At 41.8% G+C, this 27848-nt stretch overlaps 1 protein-coding gene across 1 annotated transcript in view; it reads left to right on the top strand.

The window, feature by feature from the left end:
• The window catches only part of Ebf2 (EBF transcription factor 2), a 208880-nt gene extending 182329 nt beyond the window's left edge, over positions 1–26551 (top strand). Inside the window, exons 11-16 of the mRNA XM_008830967.1 lie at positions 4126–4214; positions 5554–5619; positions 5701–5878; positions 9291–9476; positions 19947–20114; positions 25272–26551. Coding sequence (XP_008829189.1) covers positions 4126–4214; positions 5554–5619; positions 5701–5878; positions 9291–9476; positions 19947–20114; positions 25272–25303 — 719 coding nt within the window. The 3' untranslated portion in view covers positions 25304–26551. The remainder of the gene's footprint in view (positions 1–4125; positions 4215–5553; positions 5620–5700; positions 5879–9290; positions 9477–19946; positions 20115–25271) is intronic.
• The last annotated feature ends 1297 nt before the right edge of the window (positions 26552–27848 follow it).

Genomic DNA, 27848 nt, shown 5'->3' with positions numbered 1-27848 from the left:
TTGTCAGTCAGTGATCTATGGGTTAGTGAGATCCTGTCTCAACAGATAAAGTGGAGCGTGATAGTGGAGGAAGATATCTAGCATTGACTCTGGCTTCCACATGCATATGTATGTGCATGTACCCACCCACACACATGCACACATGCACATACACCATACATATACACACAAAAAACCACATTCTTAATATAATTATGTTAATTACTTTGTCACTTTGACAAAATACATGTCAGAAGGCACGTGAAGGAGAAAGAATTTATTTTGGCTCAAGGTTTTAGGGATGGAAGTCCGCCATGGTGGGGAAGACATGACATGTCCTGTGTTAGTGGGAGTGTAAGACCACGGATCACACTGTGACAGCAGGCAGGAAGCAGAGAGCATGGGCTGAAGCCAGACGTGGAGGTCACCTTCAAGTCCTTCCTCAGTGACCCACATCTGCTAGATCTCACATCCCAAGGTTCTACAACCTCCCCAAACGGCGCCACCAGCAGGGTACTAGGTAGCCAAACACATGAATCTGAGGAGGACATTTCACATTCAAGCAACAAAAAGATTCTTACAAGTTAAAAAATATTAATATCTATTGGAAAAGAAAAAAGAAAATATCAAGTACTTTACAGAAAATAGAAATTAAAATGATGGCAACCACAAGAAAAAAATCTTCAATCTCACCAATAAAGAATTATAAGTTGAATAACTATATGCATTGCTAGAGGGATTATAAATTCACATATTCTTCTGAGGAGTGATTTGGCAGTGTATGAGAAAAACCTTAAATATAAAGCATAATTTTTTGGTCCAGTAATTCTAATTCTTGGCATTTTCTGATTGAAATAATTAAAGTTATGCGTAAATGATAATTATTGCTTTGATTTTTATAATAGTGAGAAATTAGGATCACATTAAATACCCAAATTGGGAACTCATTTAAATAAATTATAGAATATGTCAGGGGAAAAATATGCAAGAACTTAAAATAAGAATATTTAATAACCTGAGGGAAAGTTTGTGAAATACACAGTATTGTGAAATAGATAAAAAGTAGGCTATGTAGCATGTCTTGAAATAATGTAAAGAATGTGTGTGTTTAAATCTAGAATAGTATAAACAAAGATGTTAGCCCTGTTCATCTCTTCCCCACCCCATGAAAATATTTTCATCATTAAAAATATTTTATTATTATTTTTATGTGTATGATTGTATTGCCTGCATGTATGTAAGTGTACTTATGTCATTCAATGCCTACAGAAGTCAGAAGAGGCTGTCGGATCCCCTGGAACTGAGTTAGGACAGTTGTTAGCCGCCATGTGGGTGCTGGGAATTGAACCCGGGTCCTCTGCAAGAACAGTCAGTGCTCTTAACCGCTGAGCCACCTCTCCAGCCTGGGGAATCATTTTCTTTATAATAGCAGTAGCACAATTTTATTGTACAAATGTTCAGTTTGTACAAAGAGAAGAAAATAGAAAGTGAAAATACTTCATCCTATCCTCTTGGTATAACTTTAAAAATACATAATATTTCTATTGGATTTTGAGAATTTCTTACAATGTATTTTGCTCATAATCACTGTCCACTCCTCCCCTTTACTCCTCCAGGATCCACCCCCACCTCCCCTCCTCTCCCAACTTCATGTCTTATTTTTTGTAATAACCCATCTAGTTTGGTTTGTGTTGCCCACATGCTCCTGGGTGTGGGGCCATCCACTAGAGCATGGTGGACCTACTAGGAGTCATACAAACCCTTAAAAATAACTAATTCTCCCTCTCTTAGAAGCCACCAACTGATCTTCAGTTTGAAGTGGGGGTTCACGAACCCCTTCCCACTCCATGACAGAATAATGATTTGCTTGATCTTGTGAAGGTGTTGTACAAGTATCCACAGCTGCTGTGAGTTCATGATGCAGCTGTCCTAGGATGACTGGAAGATACTGTTTCAGTATGGCCCTCTCACAGCTCTGGGTTCTTACAGTCTCTCCAGTCTCTCCATGATGGTTCCTGAACCTTGGGGTGGCGGTGATACCAATGTCCCATTTGTGGCTGAGGGCTCCATAGATGCGTTTACGCTGTCCTTTTATCAGTTGTGAGTTTCTATGATAAGCACAAAGAAACATCTCTGATGAGGTCTGAGAGCTGCCCTCATCTATGAGTAGAGAAACATGAATTTAATGGGCAGTATGACACTATGTCCGTTTATCAGAATAATCATAATAGGTTTACTCCTGGGGCCTGTGAGCTCCCCAATCATGGGTTCTTGGCGAGATTTACAGTACCCAGGCATGTGTTTCCTCTCGTGGAAAGGGCCTTAAATACAACCCAGAAGTGGATCTTCCCATAACCTGTCACCATTGCACCCACGGGCTTTATTACAGTTCACATGGCTCACAGCTGGGTAAGACTGTTAATGACTCTACCCCCAGGAGCCTATGTAGCACCTTCTGTCACTATGAAAGCTAGCCAGCAGGGAGGAAACTTACTGGTCAGTCTCTTTGACCAAAGCCTGTGGCGTCTTCAGCATCAGGATCTTAATGTCAAGCTCTGGTGGTAATGAGCAATGGCAATAGCCTGTATAGTTTTGGGGGTCTAAGTCTGGTCACCTCTTAAGTGGTGGGTTTATGAGTGATTTTATTCTTTTCTGTATCTTGAAATTGTTTATAATTTATTAAGAAAATGTGTTGTTTTGACAGCATAATAGTGACAGATGTTTATAAAATATATATGGAGAGAGGAAGTTTTAAACAAATGCACACTGTGTTTAATGTTGCTTAACAGGAGTACAGATGATTGTTATTTTATATTTTTATATATTTTTCTTTACTTTGGTCATGTATTAGTTTTAAAACCATAAAGTTTAAGCAATAAATTTCTAAAATAAAGGAAAGAAGGAAGAAAAGGATTAATTTCTGCAAAACTCTAAAATAGTAGAAATAGGGATGGAGGGATGGCTCAGTGGTTAAGAGCACTGGCTGCTCTTGCAGAGGATCTGGGTTCAATTCCTAACACCCACAAGGTGGCTAACAACCATCCAATAACTCCAGTTCCAGGGGATCTGACACCCTCTTCTGACCTCCGTGAGCATTGCACAACACAGCTGCAGTTTTACACATGCAGGCAATACACTCATACACATAAAAATAATAAATACAATATTTTTTAAATAGTAAAAATGCTAAAGTATGTCATTTGCTCACTCACTAACTCATTTTTGAAATCACTGACATTAAATGACTACTAAGTGCCAGGTTCTGTCATCAGCCATGAGAACACAGTAGGTGATAAAATGCATGCTGCTCCCCTGGGCTTCTCAGTCTTGTGGGGAAAGTCTGACATTCTAGGAAAGTACGGGCAGCTAAGTAAAATTGCAAACTGGGAATGTATAGTTCACAAGAACAAGATCATATATGAATGTAAATATTTAAGAAAATGATTGTGAACAAAGGGTAGTTAGAAGAATAAGTAGAAAACATAAACAGATGAAAAGATATACTTGGGGAAAGAGCAGGAAGGAGAGAAAGATAATAAAGTCATTACTGTCTTCATAAGAAATTGGGACACGGTTGGGCTAGGAGTGTGGCTCAGTAGTAGAGTGTTTGTCTGGCATGTTCAAGGCCCTCTGTTGAATCCTTAGCACCTTGAAAGAAAGAAGGAAGAGGGGTGGAGGGGAAGGAGAAGGGGAAGGGAAGGAAGGAAGGAGGGAGGGAGGGAGGGAGTGAGGGAGGAAGGAAGGAAAAAAGAAGAAGGAAATAGAAAGTGGGAGGGAGGGAGGGAGGAAAAGAAAGGGAAGGAAAAGGAAGGAAGAAATGAAGGAAAGAAATTGGGATATACTTGTGTAATATTTTGATAACTTTAGAGTAACAGGGGATTGCAAAGATTTGTACTTAAGACAGAAATGGCATAAATGCAGTGTTCCTGAGACTTTGAGTTGTTATTTTAGTGGGAAAATATGGTAACTACAAATTCCAAATTTATGTGTGAATTAACCAATGCCAACAGGAAAACCCCTAACTGATTGTGTGATAATGTGTTGAGTCTTAGAAAATATCAGAATCTTTCCAATACCTTTGAAAGGCTTAATAGAATTTTTTTGTGGCCCAGATGCATACTCAAAGAAGAGATTTTTGTCTTTCAGCCTTAAATGAGCCCACCATTGACTATGGTTTCCAGAGACTGCAGAAAGTCATCCCGAGGCACCCAGGAGACCCTGAGAGATTAGCTAAGGTAAAACAAGCTGAAATTGGCATGTGAATACCTTTTTGTAGAAACTCAGCAAATTTAGACAAATCTAGTCATTTGAGTCCCATTAAAATTAATTAAGTCTTGAAACTGGTTATGCTTTCGATACAAAATGCACATAAAATTTCCACTAACTATGAAATGTATTATGTTTAATTTCTGAGGAAATATGAAATCTGAAAGTTTGGTCCTGTAAAACATACACTACAAGAATAGTCAGCTTATAAAACATCACCAACTTTATGAAAATAAATATTTGTGTAATTACTTAAAAATGTAAGTTTTCACTCCATTGTGTTTTATTATAATTCTATTTACCCCTAACTTCTGAGGCTCATCAATCTGTACTCAAGCATTCATGGAAACCCCACTGTGTTCACAATAATTTAATGATGATAAAATATCTCTATACAAAACTTTCACAAATTGTGTCACTTGTGAATGAACTAGCTTATGAAAATTTTTACCTTAAACATGGCCCATGATGCTAAACTTTCTTTATTTAAAAATAGATCAATTTATTAGTTGCCATTGGACCAAAAAGAAATTATTCAATTTTTTGTACATTTATATTTGTCTGTCAGACTTGCAACTTATAAAATGATGTTATTTATTCTGTACTGTGAATCAAGTTCAAGTACCAGTTACTTCTACAACACACCTTTATTTTCCTCCTGGAAAATCCCCAGCCCCCCCCCCCCATTAAATTAGATGATATCTGGAAAGTAGGTTAATAGCAATTTAAAAGGCTGTAAAAAACAGGAGGTGGAGAAGACAGAATGAGAGGAGAGGGATTAGCGATTGCTGATTCTTTCTGGTTAAAGTGAACAAGGGGAAGTATTATTGAAAGAATTCATCTTTATTAGAATAAAATTTTGCAGAAAACATCGCCAAGATAATTTCCATTTTCTGGACTACTTCTTGGCAGACAGCTAAACTCAGGGCCATCAATCACAATAAGAATATTTGATTAAGAATACCAGGATTTTTAAATACAGTGGTCCAAATAATTTTCAATACAATATCCATTATGTTATCAATGTTAAGCAACTTCCCCCTCAATTTGGTGGGGTTTTTTAATTTTAATTTTTTTTGAGTAGCATAAACCATTATGGGGCTATTGTAGAGTGGTGAATTTCTATAGCTATGTTTGTAGGATTTGCATATATGATTATATTCTATTTGTCAAACCTAATGTCAGACTTCTTGGCTTATTATTTTCATTTGGGTATAATGTGTGGATGTCTCATTTTCATATCTAATTTTCTCAAGTTCGCTGTTTGGGGTTTAATCTTTGTACTCTATTCCATCCTTTCTTTTCTAGGAAATGCTGTTGAAAAGAGCTGCAGACCTAGTGGAAGCCCTCTACGGCACACCCCACAATAACCAGGTTAGATACATGCATCTTACACTCTACTGAGTCTGACTCTTGATTCTGGAAACAGTGCTCACTCTGATGTGCCTTCCATAGGACATCATTTTGAAGCGTGCTGCAGATATTGCTGAAGCTCTGTACAGTGTCCCCAGAAACCCCAGCCAGATTCCAGCTCTCTCCAGCTCCCCAGCTCACAGTGGCATGATGGGCATCAACTCTTATGGCAGCCAGCTCGGGGTCAGCATCTCAGAGTCCACACAAGGAAATAACCAAGGTACTGACTTGCCTGAGAGTCAAAATTCAAATAGTGCTCCTCCCATTCAAAAAACCACCCCAGCTAGAGTAGGAGGAGTTAGAGGGCCTGCCATAAACCATCCAACAGAGCATGCCCCTAGATAAGCCCCACCATCAGTTATTTCAATGTTACAGGTTATATATTGTTAGATTCTGAGCTCTCTGGGTACCAGGAAGAATTCCTTTGGCTAGAAATATTAAGGTATCTCATAACCTTTATGATAAGTTGACTTATAAATTACAAAGGGTATAGAAATAAGGGTTACAGCTACTAATTGAATAAATTTTCTACTGTTGGTATTGTGATAATCAGATTGAACAACAGAACGATCTGATGGCCACCAGCATCATCCATTCCATACAAACTTCCTTCTTGGTAACCAAGAGTAATGGCTTAGTTTTACTTGGTAAACTAAGTTTTACTTGGTAACTTCCATTATGTGTTTTCTTGTATTTATATTTATATGTATTTATGGCAACTTATTTAGTTCGTTGTACTGTACTTCATATGGGTATACTGCATAAAGATTTTTTTTCCCTGAGGTTGATTTTATTATTAAAAGAATTAGCTCTTATAAATAATAATTTTTTTTGAAAAGAGGAAATTTTCCAAATAATGTCTTAACTTCAAGGTACTTTTATTTATAATTTTATTCATCCACTGGAAGAGAATTCCTCATTATTTTTCCCAGAGTCAGGTCTTCTTACAAAGAGTAGGTAGAGCATATCGCTCATTTATTTATTTTTGAAATTTTATTTATTTATTTTTATTTTATGTGTATGAGTGTTTTGCCTGCATGTTGTGTAGTGTCCATGGAAGTCAGAAGAGGACATCGGATCCCCTGGAACTGGAATTATGGGTGGTTTGTTAGCCGCCATGTGGGTGTTGGGATTCAAATCCAAGTCTTCCGTAAGGGCAGCCCATGCCCTTTCTGCTGAGCCATCTCTCTAGCCCCATATACTACTTTTTTTTTAAAAAAGACATTGACCCATAGACAGAGTATTTTTTTTTCCTTTTGATGTTTGATGATATTATTTAGATTGTTTTTTAATTTTATGCTTGTTTATTGGTTTATTTGGTTGGTTGAATGAAGCGGGGACAAGCTAATAGTCCATGCTGGCCTCAAACTCATTATGTAGCCCAGGCGAATTTAAACTTGTGTTGATCCTCCTGCCTCAGTTTCTCAAGTACCTGGATTATAGACATAAACCACTATGCTCAGAATTTTTATATATGTGTATGTATACATTACTAATGTATATATACATTACATGTAATATGTATACATATCCATACATGAGACTCTAGCTCCTGTGTGCGTGTGTGTTGTGTGTGTGTGTGTGTGTGTGTGTGTGTGTGTGTGCTCTAGGTTGGTTCTTTTCAATAGCTGTGACAAAACACTCTGACCAGGGAGGAAAGGGTTTATTTGGCTCACATCTCCTGGGTCACAGTTCATCACTGAGGGAGCCCAAGGCAGGAACTCAGGACAGGAACCTGGAGACAGGAGCTGGAGTACAGGCCATGGAGGAACACTACTTACTGGCTTGTTCTCTTGGCCCATGCTCAACCTATTTATTTATACAACACAGAACAACCCGCTCAGGGGTTGGCACCACCCACAGAGGGGTGGGCCCTCTCACATTACAAAAAGTCAAGAAAATACCTCAAAGACAGGGCCACAGGCCAGTCCAATGGAGGCAATTCCCCAACTCAGGCTCCTTCTACCCAGGTGTATCAAGCATAGTATGTATATATGTATATCAGAGCTGGAGCTTGGATTCAGGGCCTTGCCCATGCTAGGCAAATGCTCTACCACTGAGCTGTAGACCTAGCTCTAATTAGTTTTAGAGACAGGCATCCCCCAGGCTTATTGTAGAACAGATGTAATGATGCTGACTCTGTGACCAGCTTTTAGAAACATGAGGAGACTCCTCATCCCTCCTCCTGCTCGTGACCTAAGTGCCCACACTCAGGTGCTGATGCCTCAGATCCTGGGTCAGTGTGGTTCAATGTGCCCCTCAGTAATGCTTTCTGATAGAAAATGATCTCCAACCCCAAGTGGAAAATGGTGACAACTTTGCAGTAACATTTCCAAAACTGTTCAATAGAATGCAAATGGCCTCCAAAATGTTGCTAGGATGCCTGTTTCCACCCCCAGAAAAGATGCTATGGTGTGTTAAGTCTGTGAAATACTAAATTGGCAAGCTTAGATCAGGATATTTATTCCTCAGGCCTGTTATTTACAAATCTTTAAGAAATGGCTACTATGGTGCATAGCGTCTACCCAGCTTTACTTGGCCACTGAATGCTGCTTTTCTCAAAGAGCAATTAATAGCTTACAGAACTCTGGAGTCCAATGACGTGTAGCTTGGGAGATGCTCTCACACAGCTTCATGCTTGAGTGAGTTAGAGATGTGGAAAGCTGGGCAGGGTAGGGCACACCTATAATCCCAGCACTTGGGAAGCAGGAGGACTGAGACTTCCAGGGTTACTTAGCAAGTTCTAAGCCAGCCTCAGAAACATAGTGAGGCCCTGCCTCAAAGTAAAATATAAACTAAACTAAAACAAAACAATATAAAATGAAATAAAAGGAAGAGGGAGGTGGGTATCAGGGTGTGGCCTGTGTCAAATAGGGGTGAACAAAAGAGGCAGAAGAAGCTGAGGGCTTGGTTATGAGGTACCAAAATCCCGTTAGATAAGAAGATTAAGTTCTGGGCTGGAGAGATGCCTCAGTGGTTAAGAGCACTGCCTGTTTTTGCAGAAGACTGGGGTTTGGTTCCCAGGAGCCACCATGGCAGCTAACAACCATCTGTAACTCCAATTCCAGGGGATCCAACACCCTCTTCTGACCTCTGTGGGCATTGCAAAACACAGATGCACTTTACATACGTGCAGGCAATACACTCATACACATAAATTAAAATAATAAATAATTTTTTTTTTAAATTTATTTTATGTGCTGTTAACTACTGAGCCATCTCTCCAGCCCATAAATAAAATATTTTTTTTTGAAAAAGAGGATAAGTTCCAGCATTCTAGAGTATAGTCAGGTGATACTAATTCACAATAGTTTATCATGTGTTTCCAAATAGGTAGAGCTCAAGGTTTTGAATGTTTCCACTACCAGGAAATGATAAACGTTTGAAGCAATAAATATTTCGTCTAATCTGATCATCACATATTGTATGTATCAAAAATATCTCACTGTGCTATGGGGATGAACAATCATTACACGTCAATTGAAAATAAAAACTGCAAATAAACTGCCACTTCCCACTATTGCTTGGTGGTGGTGACATTACGGTCTAGGACCCATGTGGATGAACACCAACCACATGTGGCCAGTTGTGCGTACTGCTTTATTTACCTGGCCTGTTTCTTCATTGTCAAGGATACATCCGCAACACAAGCAGCATCTCCCCGAGGGGGTATTCCTCCAGCTCTACGCCGCAGCAGTCTAATTACAGCACCTCCAGTAACAGCATGAATGGCTACAGCAATGTCCCCATGGCCAACCTGGGTGTGCCAGGATCCCCGGGATTTCTGAACGGCTCACCCACGGGCTCCCCGTATGGAAGTAAGTGACCTTTGCTATCCATCTGCACACCCAGCCTCATTGAAAGATTTCAGTGTGCAGCCTTTTAGGGGAGATCTGCATTCCTAAATGTCATGGGCACATGGGGGACAGCCCCATTTCCTGATGAAATGTTCTTCCTGCCCTGAACTTGAACTCTCCAGTCACTCAAGTCCCGATGGAGAAAGAAAGGGAATGAAACCTTGTGAAGTGTGTGTGGCTTGTTTCTGGAGAGGAGATGAATTAAGATTCTAGTTCAGCTAACACTATTGCAGTCTCCACTGGCTATTTTCTGATGCAGCATTAGTTACTTTTCTGTTGCTGTGATAAGACACCAGGACCAAGGCAGCTGATAGAAGGAAGAGTTTATTTGAGCTGACAGTTCACAGGGTTAGAGTCCATAATGGCAGGGAGGCATGGTAATGGCGGGGAAGCATGGTGGCAGAGGTGGCCAGAGCAGAAAGCCGAGCCACCACAATTTCAAGCAGGCACAGGAAGCAGAGACTGGAAATCCAGCAAAGCTTAAGAACTTCCAAAGCCCACCCCTCAGTGACATGCTTCCTCCAGCATGGCCACACCTCCTAAAGGCTCCATGACTCTTCCCCAAACTGGGGACTAAGTGTCCAAATACTTGGAACGTACAGGGGACATTCTCATTCAAACCACCACACAGTGTTTCATTTTTTTCTGCCTAAGATCCTTCTGAGACTAATATTACAGGCAAAGAAGTTTGGATGAAGCAGTTACTCAGCTCATCCACTATCACATAGTTAGAGTGTTGCAGGCGATGACAGGCACAGAATTGATGGCTTTGGGTAAGCTCTCCCCCACTACAGTTTCTTACATATAATGTACCTTGGCCATACCCTCCCATCCCTTCTTATCCCCTTTCCTCTCCCACCAAACCCCTTCTCAACAAGAGCCCTCCTATGCTCATGTCTTTTTATTTATTTGTGAACCACTGCATTTAATTAGGGTTGCCTTCATGAGCATGGGTGTGGGGTTATTCTCTTGGGCAAGGGCATTGTACCAGTGGCTATACCACTAAAGAATATGACTCCCCCTCCCCCAGCAACCATTACTAGCCTAAATCTCCTCGGGGAGGGTCCTAAACAGGACACCTGCATCATGCTTCTTTTGCCTTTGTGACATTGCTCTGTCCTCCACCAAGCACCTCCAGAGAGGCGGAAGTTGACTGCCGATAGCAGCTGTATTGACATGGAACCCCTCAGTTTTCATCTATGGCCCAGCAGCAAAGTCAGTGTGCTGAGCAATTGTGAAAACCCATCTGGGTTGCTTTGAGAGCTAAGCTGGGAACTTACACAATGGTCCCAGGAGCCTGAGAGAGTGTGTGTTTTTCCAAACCTACTCAGGGAATACTTGAGGCCAGGGGACATGCAGACATGGAGAGCCAAGTGATTGAGTAGAGTGTTCTTGAAATGCTGGCAGTTGTCGCAAGGCCCACAGCTTGCCCTCTGTTCACCCAGAGTGGCTCCCTCGTGCCAGGAACAAGGACATGTCAAGGACAGCTCACAGCTCTGTCAGCCACAGCTCAGGAAGCATCAGGCCTCCGAGGCTGCCTCTCCCTGTCTTTGGGCCTTTGCTTCCCAGGGGACACACACTCCTGAGTTATTTCTGGGTTATGTGTTTCAGTCACACAGTCAACATTGCGTGGTGGGATAGGGTACAGCACCAAGTAGCAGAATGTAGCACAGATTGTTTCCTTCAGCACAACTCACATTTTGTGACTATAAGTCCTATGTGTGTCTTGTCACATGGCCCAGACTCATTGGAGCAGAGTCTATGTAAATAAAACATTTTGTTGATGGATTGGTTTTTTTTCTCTACTTGCTTTTAACCTTATCTTGTTCCAAAAACGTTTGGAGGAATGATAATAACCAAATAGGTAGTATAAATGTGCAAGATGGAAACTAATGGGAAACTGAGGTCAGAGGGGGAAAAGTGTATTCAAAAAGCTGGATCAGGGGCTGTAGAGATGGCTCAGTGGTTAAGAACACTGGTTGTTCTTGCAGAAGACCTAGGTTCCAATCCCAGCACCCACATGGCAGCTAACAACTGTCCGTAACTCCACTTCCAGGGGATCCGACAGCCTCTTCTGTCCTCCGTGGGCATTACATGAGGTGGATGCACTTACTTATATGAGGCAATACACTCATACACAAAAAATAAAAATAATAAATAAAATTTTTTAAAAATTTAAAAAAAGCTGGATCAGCCTTAGGACAAGCATTGACTCCATTCTAGTGAAGGAGCCATTAAGTTGTCTTCAAGTTTACAAAACCTAAAGCAAAGAAGTTCTATGACGCTCCATTTGTATATTGCCTTGTTAAGGAGCTCAGAAGACATGCACAGGGCAGCTGCGGACCTCGAGGAGGTTTGTCCCACACTTCATGATAAATGAGGTGCCCTCTGTGACATCAAGGCTGCCCCTTTCCCAATCCCCACATCAGGCTGGCATGAGAGATCTACCATATGAATGATGCTTCATGATGATGACAATAATTAGAGTGACTCACAGCAGTTCCCATATTCCTCGGTGTAAAGACATGTCCCAGTCCAGAGCCCGTCAGATCTTCGTAACCACTTTGTGTCACAAATATAATAATGATTATTACCAATTTCTCTTGTAAGAGATGAGGAGCTGTTAAATGCCCTGTTCAAAGAGTCACAGACAATAAATGGCCAAAAGGGGCTAGAATACCTATCATCAGACCCAGAATACTGTGCTTTAAAATTACTCAATAATAAATATATTGAGCTTATTTACAATGCATCATTAGGCTGAAGCATATGAAATTGCCTCCATCTGACCATTTATTTAAAATTTTTATTACATTTATTTTATTTGTCTGTGTGTGTATACATGCATATATACCATAACCTACATATGGAGGTCAGAGTCAACTCTCTCCTTCCACCATGTGGGCCTCAAGGATCAAAATCACATTGTCAGGTTTGATGGCAAGTTCTTTTACCCACTGATCCATCTTGCTGGCCCCTTCTGGCCATTTTCGGGCTACAGAAAATCATAGTTTCATGAGGTTATATCACATGCTCATGTATATAACAAGTTGAACATACAAATAGTTATTTTTGTAGATTTGAAAGTCTAATAATATAGTGTATCACATGGAGTCATGAAAGTGTAAAAATATAGTGTGTCACACGGAGAGAGTGGGGAGAGAGAGAGAGAGAGAGAGAGAGAGAGAGAGAGAGAGAGAGATGACAGTGCCAAGCTGTATGTTATTTGCTTGATATTTCTTCCAGGGGGGAAGAATTCTGCCCATCCCAAAAGTAACTTCAGAAAAACAGCAACACCCCAAGTCTAGGTCGCCCCTAAAATAAGACAGTTGGTATACACTTCTGTGAGAGAGTAGAAGGGACCCTGCCCAATAGGGAACAGGGAGACCCTCAGAGCACCCACTCCTTGTCCCTGCTGTTCTAGAAGTGACCTTTGATTCGGAGGGAGAGACTGAGGGAGTTGCAAACAGAGACTAGGATTCCAAGCAGTGCGTTCATTACAGTCAAATTCTCCTGCTGCAACCCGCCCCACCCCCAATACCCAGTAGAGTTCATTACAATAGCACCTGACCTGCATTTCTAACCAACGAGGTCTTCACTTCTCTGGGAAATATTTTTTAAAAGCCCAGGGGAAAACATTTTGTCAGTTCAGTTGCTGTTTCTGAAAACACAATTCTATGATTTTTTTTTTTTTTTTACTTTTTTTTTTTTCTTAAAATGAGCCTGATGTGGCTGGGCCATGCCAGTGGGGCAATGGCTCACCAGAGACATTAAGAAAGCAACAGAGCCCAAGCTCTGTGGTCAGGTTTGCCTTGCATTACAGCCTGTGCAAAGACTCAAACGCCCCGCATCTTCCCTGTGTTCACGCTCACACGCCTTCAAAAATGGCCAAACAGATGTTTTTCCAATTTCACACACAAACCTCACTTCCTGGCGGTAGCTGTGTGTGCCAAGTTCCAGCTCAGAGCAAGTTTTTATGGCTGGATTCTAAGCCCCTGACAATAGGGGGTTCTAATGAGATGCTGACAGACCCTTGAGTGCCAGCAGTTTCAGTGGTGGATACAGATGCGAAGGAGGGTCTGTGCCCGTGAGCTCCAGCTGGGGCTGATCTGGCCAATCCATCCTTGTAAGAAGAAAAGTCGTTTTTCTTTAACTCCCCATGTTCACATAGATTTCTGGGCCAGATGTGCTTGCCTTTGGTTTGGCCTTTCTCCACAGATGGATAGATGTCCAGAGACACTCTCAATTGGAAGTCCGTGTGATCAGCATTCTTAAAATGGTGCACTCCAGCTATCCCCAAACATGGTTCACTCAATAAGCCTGCAGCGCCCATGGGGACCAAGGCTTCCAACCAAGCAGAAGAACCATCAAGCCAACTCAAAGTTTGGGACAGAATCCATACAGGCAGGAATCCAACCTACTTCACTTACAGAGTCATAGACCATGCCCTGGGCGTCAGTATTTTTATATTTTCAGAAATAAATATTAAGACATTTTTCTATTGTAGAATATTAAATACTGTTATAAAAAATGCCAAACATATGGAAATAGTGTTTAAAAGAGCTGACCACCTCCCTGAGAAAAATAAGCTCAAAATTATTTTAAATTTATATTTTATGCGTATGAGTATTTTACCTGCATGTATGAAGGTGCATCCCATGTATGCAATGCTCATGGGACCCAGAAAAGGATGTTGAGCCCCCTGGAACTGGAGTTATGGATGGTTATTAGTTACCATGTGCATGTTGGGAACTGAACGTGGGTCTTCTGCAAGAGCAGTCAGTCAGTGCTCTTGACCACTGAGACATCTCTCCAACATTTTGAAAAGCATGTATAGGCAAAAAAGAAGGGAAAGGTGACACCCTCTATCCATGCAGAGACAGACACTGTTATGTTTTTCAGTAATGGTAGTTAAACCCAGGGCCTTGTGCATGCTGGGCAAGTACTCTATCACTGAATAACGCCTGCAACCCAACAACTGTTAACTTTGAAAGTAGTTTTCCAGTCATGATAGATACATACTGAAAATCACAACTGAGGGATTAAGAGATGGCTTACTGATTAAGAGCACTGGCTGCTCTTGCAGAGGACCCAGGTTCAATTCCTAGCACCCACACAGTGGCTAACAACCATCCTAACTCTAGTTCCAGGGGATCTGACACCTTCTTCTGACCTCTGCAGGCATTGCATAGCAAGGGTGAACTTGTATACACACAGGCCATATTCATACACATAAGATAAAAATAACAATTTTTAAAAAGAAAATTACAATTAAAATTATGAAGGAAGATCAATGTAAGGATATCGGAGGAAGGCAGAAAAATTACCAGAGTCACAGATGTGGTACCAGGCTCCATGTAGCCCTTCACTGATGCATACCTGGGTCCTGAGAGTAAAAAAAAGGAATTAGCAACAGTGTTTGCTTTATAAAAGGTCAGCAGGTAAGAACACTTGCCGTGCAACATGCAGACCTGAGTTCAGATCCCCAGAAGCTATGTGAACAGTCAGGTGTGGTCCTGTGCCTCTAACCCAGCACGGTGGGGTGTCAGAAGAGACAGAAAGATTGCTGACCACCAGCTCGGCTCCAGGTTCAGTGGGAGACCCTGTCTCAAGGGACTAGGGTAGAGAGTGACAGAAGACAGCCAGTGTCCTTCTCTGGTCTCTGTGTGTGCACAGGCATGGCACCTGCAACATGTAAATATACCACACATATATCCTCTCTCACGTATGTACACACAGAGTCAATTATCACCATCATCTATCCTTTCCTTTTAAAAGATTTTAATTCATTAATTAATTTTTTATTTTATGCATGAGTGTTATGCTTGGATGTGTGTAAGTGCACCCGTGTTGTGCAGTGCCTACGGAGGACAGAAGCAGTTGTCAGATCCCTTGGAACTGGAGTTACAGTCATTAGCTGCCATGTGGGTGCTGGGATTTGAACCTGGGTCTTCTGAGAGAACAGCCAGTGCTCTTAACCACTAAGCCATCTCTTAAGGCCCCACCATCATTCAATTCTAGGAATCTGAGGATGTATTAGTCTCTGATTTTCTTTTATCAGAGAAATTAATAGACAGCTTTACTTACAGGCTATAAAGAGGAAAACTGACACTCAGGAAAGTTATTAGGCCTTTGGCTATTGATTCTGCTATTTTTTTTAACCAAGAAAGTAGAGATTTTTTTTCATTAATTATTTTAGCAGTTTTTATTATTTTCTCCTACATCCAAAGCAATCTCTGTCCATTGTAGAAAACCCTTGAGACTAAGGACAAGTGAAAGGAATACACTAAAAAACACAAGCTAGGCAGCCAGAGATGCCCTAGAACTGAGGCCCCTCATGTCCCCTGCCGTTTTGATTTTAGTATTTTTTCTTTAAATAGAAGTGGGGTTCACACACACACACACACACACACACACACACACACACACACACACGATCTGCTTTTTTCATCCAAGGGGAGAGATTTCTATACTGTTAAATACTCTTCTCAAACATGCACTTAAATATTTGCCTAGAATCCCATTGTATGGCCTTAATATAGTTTACCCCACTGCGGATCATATATTACCCAGTTTCTCATTGTTATAAAAAACCCTTGGATCTATTTTTTTGGCACATTTATGATTATCCCCTTAGGAGTAATTTTGGAGATTAAACCAGTGGGTCAAAAGATGTGAACGTTTGAGCATACTTTGCAATGTATTGCCAAAGTCCCTCTGGAGAGATTGACTTTCTCCTCAGAAAAGAGAGAGTAGATGCGTCTGTGCCCTACTAATACTTTCATGATTTTTATCAATTTAATAAATGGGAGTTCACATTGCGTGGCTGTTTTCGTTACTATTTTGTGGCTCTTCACCTTGAACTCTTCTGCTGCGGCCTTTAAGTTGTTTTCATTCCCCACCCCCACGACTTCCCTTTTTGTATTCATCACTTATTTTTCTATTAGAGTGGGTTTTTTTTTCTTTTCCTAATGAACTTGCAAAAATATATTATCTACCAAGGGCATGAACACACCTAAATTAAGTACTGTGAATGTTTTTTTAATTTGTCTTTTGCCTCTTGTGTGTGTATGTTACAGAAGTTGCTTCATTATGTATCGACTCTTGTGAACTTCCATTATAGCTTTGGGGTCAAAGCATTGTGCAAATTCTATAACCTTTCGAATGTGCCTGCTATCATTTCCACAATCTTATTTCTGCACCTACCTCCTTAATCTAGTTCAATTTATTTTGGTGTCGAGCACAGGAAGTATTCTGTATTTCATCTCCCACTGGTAAGAGTATCATTCCCTGCATTTAGTTCCCAACAATCAAACATGAGCTGTCCCCTTTATTAGGCCTCTCTTCTCATAGATGTCCAGGTCTATTTCTGGACTGTACTTTCCTCCAAACACTCATCTATTTGCTTGTTACTATAATATTGATTTAGATCTATCTTAATCTTTTGTATCTAAGTTTACTGTTCGTCTTACAGGTTAAAAACATTCAACAAAACTTTCTGTGGCAGCATCATTGTTCAGCCATAAAGTTAGAAATTGTGCTTATTGTGTTCACAAAATCTTTTTAAGATTTTTGTTTTAGATGTATTAAATTTTAAATTATGTTGGGTGTCATTTGCATCTTCACAGAGTTTGTGAAGCGTATTTACAGTGGTCTGTGCTTACTCAACTCTGCAGCAATTTTAATGTAAATTTTTGTATATTTCATACAGAACATCTTAATCATCTTTATACCTCCTTCCCCATCAGCACCTTCCCGTAGCCCCCACCACTGGAATTCAGGAATTCTGTCATTTGTGTTAAAGCCTACTGAGTCAAGTTAGTATCCCCAGATGTCCCTCGGTGCCAGTTCATCCACTGAGGTCTAGTCAGCCTGTCTAGAGTCCCTCCTTTTAAGAAGATCAACTCTCCCTCACCCAGCAGTAATCAAGATTGGGGCCTGCTGCCCATTCTGCAGCATTTTTTTAATGTTAATTGGTTTAGCAATTGTATCTGAACCATACTCTAGGTTGGAATCAGTTATTGGGAAAGAAGTATTTTGTAAAATGAGATTCGTGCTGGGCATAAATGGGATGGCACATGTGTATGTATGCATGAATATGTGTGTACACATATATGTATGTTTTGTATGAACCTGGTGCACACTGTGAGAGCCTTCACTACTACTGTGTGTGAACATAACTACTACTGTGACATCACAGAAACTGAAGTGCTATTTCGGTGCTGCATTGACCGTTCAGTGGGGTAGAGGTTACACCACTGTCAGGGCCTCCCGAGTCTCCGCCTTCCTTTGACCTCTGAATATGGTCCTAAAATAAGGGAAGAGTGTTTTCATATTGTTGTTTTCCTGTTTGATTGCTACTAAAACCAAAGTTAGAAGATGATGTTAAGCTTGGAACTACGGACAAGACCCATTCCCCATCTTCAATCCTGTGTCCTGTGTAGTCCAGTGAATTGGCATGATTTCCTATGCATTTCCCATCCTCAAGCACAATTTGAGATTCTGTTCTCCTTTCCTATTTATTTTCTTTTTATTTCTATTTGAAAAAGGACAGAGGGGTACTCATGTGATTCTTTCTTCATAGCTCTTTAAATCAGGACTGCCTAAGGATACGTGTTTTTCAGAGAACATGCCTTTTCTATGTCTTTGGTTTCCAATTCTTCTGTAAAACACATCATGCTGGAGGTATCTTCTGTGATTGCTTTATATATGCAATTGAGCAAACATGGCCACAGATATAAGTTTATGGAGAGATACAGGGAAAGAGGGCTGGTGTCTACTCAGGACACCAAAACGGTTGACCTTCAGTTCACCTTGTGCTCAGTTTTGTTGTTCTTTTCCCCTGTGAACTCTTATTTGCTCTTTTTCAAGAAAGCTTAGCAGCAAATAAAAAGACCTTGTCTGATGGAACTTGGAGTGTGGGACATGAGAGGATGGGGCTCTTCACTGTGTAAATTGCCTTTATTTTTCTTGGAAATTACCACACTTAGCTGTTGGCTTCCCTTAAGTCATTTTTAATGTTACTATTGTTAATATTGGTGGTTTTTCTCTGAACATTATGTCAGGGGAGGCTGAATTTCAGCTTTATTTCCCAGGAGCACCGGAAGTCCAGAGAGGGAGGTGATCTTCTAAATGTTAATAAACTCCTACATTTAATGAGAACTTGGCCCATGGAGATGGCACTTGTAGAGACATTAATCCTAAATGCCAAACCTCTGGAGCCTGGAAGCTGCCAGGAGGCTCACAGATCCAGATAGGTCTCCTTTTGGGGGTGAAAAGAATTTTCCCATGCTGGGTGAATGGGTTTCTTCCCAGGCACATTGGTCTTAGTCTTCTCTTGCCATTTCTTTCATGATTAAAGACCTGCCACATCCTGCCCCTCTTGGTCCCTGTCTTCCCTGACCTTCTAGGCAGAAGGACACTTCTGTCTCCTCACATTCCCTTTTTTCCTCTAACAGGATCATGATCATCATAGTTGTTATCTGTTTCTATTCCTCCTGGGCAGGGAAAATACATCGTCACATTCAGCTCTTTGTGATTTCTCTCCTTTGTTTTACTGATGTTTATTCAATGTGTACAGTATTGGGTTTCAAATAGACAAGTTCTGTCAAGTATATCACGAATTTAACCATGTTTACCTCCCTTTTGCTTTTACTTCATGTATATGCATACATATAAATATATATACATGCATACATGTATGAGTATGAGTATTTTATGTGTATGAGTATTTTGCCTGCATGTGTGTATGTGTACTGTGTGTGTAGTGCCTTCAGAGGCCAGAGAAGGCATGGGATCTCCTGGAACTGGAGTTACAGCAGGTTATGAGCTATCATGTGGGTGCTGGGAAGCGAACCTGGGTACTCTGCAAGAGCGAAAAGTGCTTTTAATCACTGAACCATCTTTCCAGCCCCATGCATATATATGGTTTTAGGCATCTATAAGAAATTGTAGGTCTCACAACTGGGAAAACATACACTATTTGTCTTTTTGCATCTGAATATTTTGCATAATATGATTATCTCCAGATAACCCAGTCAATAAATGGACTATTGTAATAAACAGATAGTTCTTGAAAAATGAAATGCAAAAAAGCAATAAACCTATGAAAACAATGTTCAACATCCTTAGCTATCAGGGAAACACAAATTAAAATAGCACTGAAATTCTCTCTTACGCCAGTCAGAATGACTATCATTAAGAAAACGAGATACTGGTGAGGATTGGGGGGGAGAAAAGAGCCCTTGGACACTGCTACGGAAATCAGTTTGGAGATTCCTTAAGTTGTTATTTTAATCCCTGGAATCTTGTTTTATGGCTGGAAATTACTAACTTCTCAAAGTGCGAGAATGGAATGCATTAATACACAACAGGAAGACTGTTCCTGGATGTGCCCCCTTCCTAAAGAGGATTGTGCCCTTTTGCTTTCAGTCATGTCGTCAAGCCCCACCGTTGGATCTTCCAGCACATCCTCCATCCTCCCATTTTCCTCTTCAGTTTTTCCTGCTGTCAAACAGAAGAGTGCCTTTGCACCTGTCATCAGGCCCCAAGGCTCCCCTTCGCCGGCCTGCTCCAGTGGCAATGGAAATGGATTCAGAGGTAAGTGAGCAGAACGCTTTTGGGGATATATGTGACACAAAGGCCATGGGGCCTGCAAAGTAAAAGCAAACAGCCCAGCTTCACTCCATAGTTCTGAACACTTGTCAACAGATGATCATTTTAGAACTTCCATCATGGGTCATGAATGGCAAGTACACCTGGGCTAGCACTACACCTAGAAGAGAGGGGGTGAGGAAAAGACAAGCAGGGAAGGAAGAGCAGGACTTGGAATCAACTGTGGTACAGCCAGATGTGCAACCCAGAAACATCTGGACAGCCCAGTGTTGTCCCAGGCCATTCACTGTTTCTGGAAGTTGTCACCCCTTCAAACTCTACCTAGTGGTTATTTCTTATCTAACTGGCTTGCCATCTGCACTGCATGTTCATTTCCACGGCACACATGCAAAGATCCAGCAGGAGCCAGAATTCTGGTTATGTGCTCACCAAATTGATAGCAGGTGCCTGATCAAGGGGTGAGGTAGGGAAGAAAGAGGAAAAAGACATACTGTTTCTAAGAACAAAAAATTAATATCACCCGTCAAACCCACTTTGGAGCAACATCCTAAAATGTAATGTGACATGACGTAACACAAATGTGATGAGTACATGAGAATCTAATCACCCCACCGAGAACGGGAGGCCGCTGATGGCAAGAGAGCAAATTGGAAACTGCTGAGCGCCATGGCTCACTGGTGACCCACATTATTTTTGGCTGTTTCTCACATCTTGACATGAAAACATTCACAACAGGCAGTGTTGGATAAAGCCAAAAAGAGCACAGTTCAGCTAACCCCTGTGAAGCCAGCAGAGGTTCATGGAGATCTGGGATAGACTGTGCTGTCCTGGTGACCCCAGCTCTTTGTGGCATGATGACAGCATGTGGGTTCTGCATCCCTCTGGGACACCTGTGAAGGCAGCTGGGAAAACTTGAGAGTCATATTAGGGTTCCATGCATTCCACCCCTGGGTACTGTGACATTTTGACAGAGACGATGGAGAAACTGTCAAAACCATTACTGGAAACCCAGCAAGGACTCAGAGCACTCACTGAAAATTCCTCTCAGTAGGCAAGGCAGCTGCGACTTATTGCCACCCAACATGTGGGTAGTTGAAAACATCTGTATATTGCATGGAACTTTTAGGGGGGTGTTTCATCCAGATGTCTAAGCCATAGGGAAGCAGCACAGCCTATAACTGTCTCCACCTGTCCCTTCTCTCATTAAACACCCATGGGTTCCAGCCTGCTACTTGGAGATGTGCTAGAACTTGTTCCCCGCCAGTCAGAGTTACATCCTGGGAAAGGTGTGAATAGTGAAAGATCTGCTATGTCTCTCTCCTACTTCAATGATGCCATGTCTGCTCTCTAAGTGCTCTGCCTTCATAGACTAAGTCAGTGGGGAAATACAGAGTGAGGGACACAGAAGAAGCATAGCAGGGGCTTTCATCTACCCTGGCACAGATGACGAGATGTTTTTTACCATTCCCGGAGACGCCGTAAATATGTCCAATTTCACTTGAAGAAAAAGTCATAGTGTTTAGCTTCTACCTGCCACCTCTTTTACAGGTGGCCTGAGTTTGGGGGGGGGTGCACAGCTGGTTGTCTTGGATCCTCTGCATTTGGCCTCTTCTGCCTAGGGAGACTCACTGTGGGGCCTGCCTTGTTCTGGGGCTACAGGGAGGCTGGGGCAGAGTTTTCACAGGCCCCACTTTTGTTATACATCCAAACTCCCTGCAGTGTCACCAAAACAAGGTCAGAATAAACCCGAAGGGAGTGATGCATTGTCCTAGGTTTCTTTGGGGCACAGATAGAGCAGTGATACCAGAAGACCCTTGCCAGGGTCTTCAGCCATGCACACTTCCTGTCACTGCCTGCCAGGATGCTTAGCTAAGAAAGCTGGCTGGCTGGCATGTCCTTGATTCTGTCTGTCGAAGTGACAAGTCAGTAGTCCACGCACAGACACAGACTGTACACTCTGGCTCTATAACATCTATTGGATGTCCCAACCCTCTTTAGAAGTGCCTTCAAAGATCCTTGGTGAGTTGAACCAGAAAAAAAAAAAGGAGAGACAGACCTGTTGGTTTAGAGTTGCAGCATTGAAAAATTTGCAAAGAATAATGAAAAGATGATGTGCAGAAATAGCAAGGTGAATTCTGAGGCGACTGTAGGTGTGCTCACAATGGAGAAAGCACTGGACTCAACTTCACACGTAATGCTGGAGTCCAACCTCAGCTCTTCCCAGGCTGCATGAAGTTGTAAGTCCATTCTCATTATAGAGCCTCAGTTTCCTAGTCTGTCACACAGAAAAATCGATAGCTGTCTTCAAAGATTATTGTGAATTGATCTGGGTGAGGGAAGCTGGGTAAATGGTGCTCCATACAGCTGTCAGGGAGGCCAGACCTGCCTCCTGCTCGATACCTTCTATTACCAAATGAACAAAAGCTCAGCATCCCACACAGGTGCCAGTAGATGCAGAGAGAAGGAAGCTGAGGTTTCATGCTCTACCCCCAGCGTGGAATGAAAACACCCTGGAATACAAGGGCCTGACAAGACAGGAGCTATGTGTGGGCCTGGTTGACCCAAGGCTGATGGGGCCTCTCTGTAGACTCTCATGAGATCCAGGGTCTTTATGATCCACAGTGTAGACAGTACAGCCTAAACCTTGTACTGTATATATGGCACTGGACTGAGCGTCCAACATACGCTGCGTCCTTGAAGCATGCCTCATCCCCATGTTTAGCGGAGTAGTTCATCTAGGGCCACACAGCAAGGAGCTGATGAATTGAACCTAGACATTTGGACTGCAGAGCCTGTGCTCTGATAGCCACTGTCTCTCCAGGGACAATAATAATGAACGTCCTCCCTTTACCCCTAACCCTTCACTCATATCTACTTTGCCACCTGGACAGAAGGAGGTTATTGCTTTCTGGTGAAATGCCCAAGGTGAAAAGGAATTGGACAGTCACTTAGCCACAAAAATGCTTCTAGTGAAAGTCACCAATGAAAATGTTTCCCCTCTCTCTAATTTCTGTCTTACTGTCTGTTGACTCTGGTTTGTATAAGTACAAAGTCAAGGTCACCATCTGGCAGAGATCCAGATCATCCAGTGTTGGGTATGGGACCAGGAGAGAAAGGCACAGGTGAAGTCTGTTGATCTGACACGAATCGGGCTTAGCCTTTGAGCAGCTCTGAGCTTCATTATGTTCATTTGGTAAAACTCCGAGACCCCAAAGGGGAAGGGGTTGAGGAGTGTTGAATGTAATAGTCAAGGTGAAGATGGGAACATGAGCCAGGGTTCTGCCACGCAGGAGCAATAGTGCCAGCCTTTCTGCCCACCCTCTGCCTCATTTATCAGGCATTTACAGTTGATGAGTATGGATCGCCAAGATAATATTATACACTGTGTGTCTGATTCATTTTCCAGCTCCATCCAGGAGAAAAAAAAAAAAAAAAACAAGCCTCCTATACTCTGGGATAATTACTAGAGTTGCTATATCTCCAAATCATCTGGGAGTGTCCAGAATTGAACTGCCTTTATTGAAAAGTTACATCGATTCAATATATAGTAATACAGGCAAAAATAATTAAGGCTTTGCTAGCTGTGTAAGACCTTAATCCAGATCTCACAAACATTCAATAAAGGCTGTGTGGGCAGGGAAAGAGACTGCTGACAATTTTGCCCGAGAGAACTAGCTGGGGTGGAGAAAGGGGCCAGGGAGGAGGGGCAGGGAGCGAGACAGATAGAGACACAGAGGATGGATGGGGAGGAATGGTCAGAATTTGGGCCATTTCCTTAGAAGCGTTGCAGGCAACACTCAGGAAAATGCTTGAGTGATATCGGTCATTCTCCTTAAAGCAATATAGACAAGAGAAATCGAAGACTCAAATTTCAGAGATGGTTGGAAGTCTGGATGCAAACAAACTATTTTGTCATTTTCCAAGAATTTAGAAATTCCCTGAGCTCATGACAACACAGCCAAGGACAGAGGAATGCATATTGCTGTGTGATATTTTTCCACCCTTTGTTCATGACCCATATCGAGGGAAAACCTTGGACTTGACTTTACCCAGACAAGTATCGTCCACATCCTCTTGACTAGATGGAGGAGGCACTGGGTGCTGTACTTGGGTAGGGTGTGAGGAGTCGGGGCTGGGGTAACCTCCAATTAGGAACTAAATGGAGTCTTTCCCAGTAGATCAACCATTCTACAGTGAGCACTAAGAGAAGATCAACTACTTAAAGAAAGCACTAATCCAGTTTACAGTAGAGCATTCATAAAGATACTTAGGATGGAGAGAAAAGCCTGGCTTGTTATAACCAGCGTGAGGACGTTAACAGGCTCATCATCTGAAATTTTCCTTCCTGTTCTACAGAAGTGATTTGGGACAGAATCATCTGGGCAGGATTTTAATTTAATAATGAAAGACATAGCATACATATTGCAATTGAGTTTACATTTTATCTCGAGATGATCCATTAGTACAAAACAAAACGGGCTGAGGAGATACCTCAGTTGATAAAGTGATTGCTGAACAAGGATGAGGGCTTGAGTTCGGTTCCCAGCACCCACATAAAACTCTAGGCATGGTGGCACAAGCTTGTAATCCCCACACCGAGAAAGTGCAGACAGGAGGATCCCTGCCAGCCTAATCTAATCAGTGAAGAGACTGTCTCAAAAATTAATGTGGACAGCTCCTGAAGAAGGACACCTGAATTTGGCCTCTGGCCTTCACACACACACACACACACACACACACACACACACACACTCACACACCCACACACACACACACTCACACACCCACACACACACACACTCACACACCCACACACACACACACTCACACACCCACACACACACACACTCACACACCCACACACACACACACACACACACACACACACACACACACACAAGCAAAGCATAACCCCTGGTCTCCAACAAGAACTGCAGCAAGTCTTGTTCTTTGGGGAGTCCTGAATGCCTCAGTGGCTTCTGTTAGCCCCAGCCTAGAGCAAGCCAGCACACATCTGAGCCAGGGGCACCATCTCCCTGGACTGTGTCCCTCTCTCATTCCCTCCCTTCTTTTCTCCCCATGTGAAGTGCTTTGCCACAAAAATTCTTGGTGTTTCATTCTGGTGTTGCTCTTTCCTTGTAGCCATGACGGGGCTTGTCGTACCCCCGATGTAAAGTGGAGGAAGAACTGCTTTCTCATAGCACAAAACTACTTAGTCCAATGGACCGATAAGAAAGCACTCTGAGCTCCTTCAGAAGAGTTGTGCCCCCAAGTTGGACGTGGACAGATTTGGGAAGGCAGAGAGCCACCGTCTTGGTCTCATGTCTCTCTTGCAGCTCTGCTGGGAACTACACACACCGACCCTCTTGGAGACAAGGACAAAAAGAAATGTCATTAATGTGGTCGGTGCTAAGAGCAGAAAGGCAACTCTTTGTTATGAACATTACGAAAACCACCTTTGTTTGTAAAATAGTTAAGAAAAAAATTGGCAAACAATTCATGCTTAATATTTTGGATACTATTTGTTTTTCTTTGTAGGAAAAAAAAGTTGAAAGTTTCTATTTTCTATGAAGCCTTTCAGATACCAATTTAGTTTATGCAGAAAAAAATTGAACAAAACAGGGTACCAGCACGGAAGACTTTCTTAAAATGAAACATGAATTGAAAGGAGAAATGTTGAACGTGTGTGTGCTTATAGTTTAAGCTCTTTAAAAAACAAACAAAAAGGGAAAAAGTTTTAAAATGTTTTACAATTATTTAAATAAATAAACGTGTAACTTATTGTAAGTAGAAGTAGAAATTAAGACCTTTTTTTAAGAAGAGAGGAATTTCTCTTCCTGATGTAAAATGAAATTGACGCAAACATGTAGTAACAAGTTTTAAAGGTGTGTGATTATTACAGTTACTTATTAGACTCTTATCCCCCATCCCGCATCTCCCTCTTTTTCCATTGTTTTATTGACCTCATGTGCAAGAACATGTAACTTGTGTAGATTCCTACAGAACAATCCACTGCAGAAAAACAGACTCAAATAAATGCCCATACAAACACTCCAACTCATCCCTTCATTCCCCAGCTCTGTCTGCTTTCTAAATAGTTCACAGATCACTTGTGGGCTCCACTCTTGGTGAAGCATTTTTAAAAACACCTGTCAGTTTGCAGTGTTCTTTCCTGAGAGATGCAGGGAATCCCTGTGCTAGCGTCTCAAGCCTTGAATATCCCTAGGCAAGAAGTATGTCACCTTTGAGAAGAGCCAAATCACGTGACTGCACAGAGCAGGGACTTTTTGGAATCCTTCCTTGCTAGAGTCACACACCCTCCTCTCTGGGTGTCTGGCCCACTCACAGAGCACAGAGGTGGGCCCCACAGAACTTTGGAATAAGATGCTTCTGTTTCTTAGACTTTTAAGACTCAGTCTTCAACTGCCCAAGTCTTTTTCTCTCTGTAGATTTTTCCTCTTATGTTATTAAACTTGGAAAAATATGTATTTCACCTGACACTTTCTGAGAAGGGGGAGTATGAGATGTAGAAGAGAGAAGTCTAAATCCCTAAGTCCCTCTCCTTCTGTTCAAAGTCAAGGAAACTGGGATTCTTAGGAGATTCAGAAATTAGAGGCAGCTGTGTTCTAAGCAGGGCAGTTACCCAAACTGCATTAGGCTCCCTGGAGCTACCTACCTAGTTCTGGGCTCCCTGTACCTACCTAGTTATTAGAAGAAGACCTTACAGTAGCAGATAATAGTGGTTGACTCTTAGAGGCTTATGTGATCCTGGAGATTCATCCGGAAGTACCTGGGTTGCCACTAGGATGTCATGTTTTCCCTGGTCAGGTGTCTTCCCTTACTGACACCACAGACTTAGCTTGGGGTTCTTGGTTAGGATTCAAACAGTAGAAATTGATGCATCTCCCATGGAAAAACATCTTTAGTACTTCTGAGCAATTTTAGATGACCCTCTCATGGCTCCACTGGTACATGTCCACATCTACCCAACCTCAACTATCTCATTTGTCTTTAGTTCCCTCTGGAATTACCCTCCATGATACGTTTTTTTAAATGCACACACAAGAATCCACAATTTTGGAAGGCTGGCATGCTTATTATTACTGCTGACAGTCCTTCATAGTCAGGGCTCCTAGCGCCAAAATATATGGAAACACATGAGGGAAAGTTCCCCGGTGAACAATCCAGTAGGAGGGGAAAAATGTGTGGAATACGATGAGCCTTACCATCAAAAAATGAACGCGGAACAAAATGAAGCATGTTCAGACCTGGACTTGAGCCAATCCAACATAAGGAAACTTTTTTTTAAGTAGCATTGCTTTTAGAACCTGTGAATCTCGCTTTTGCATGAAGATGAGCATAGTACTGTCTTCAAAAATGATTGTAGAATCTGCCGGTAGAGTTACACCAAAAAAAGTGTGTAGCTAAATACCAGACATCTTTGACCATTCAGCTAGAACCTCGGCAGCAACAGATCTATTTAATTGTACAAATGTGTGTAAGGATTATTTTTAGTGTACTAATAAATTAAAAACAAAGCTACTCTGTCCTTTTTAGTCATTGCTATTGAATCATTTTGGTCCCAGGTTATGTTTGTACCACTTGGAATACAAGTATCTCTATAGGTCATGACAAAAATTCTGTCCCACCTTTGTAAGAGGAGCTCTGTAATAATTTTCATTTAAAGGGACAATTTATTGCATTATTGATCTGTTGCTG

The sequence above is a fragment of the Nannospalax galili genome, unplaced genomic scaffold (genome assembly GCF_000622305.1).
Source record: "Nannospalax galili isolate Female #2095 unplaced genomic scaffold, S.galili_v1.0 scaffold915, whole genome shotgun sequence".
Taxonomy (NCBI): domain Eukaryota; kingdom Metazoa; phylum Chordata; class Mammalia; order Rodentia; family Spalacidae; genus Nannospalax; species Nannospalax galili.
This window is presented reverse-complemented; position numbering and strand designations above follow the sequence as displayed.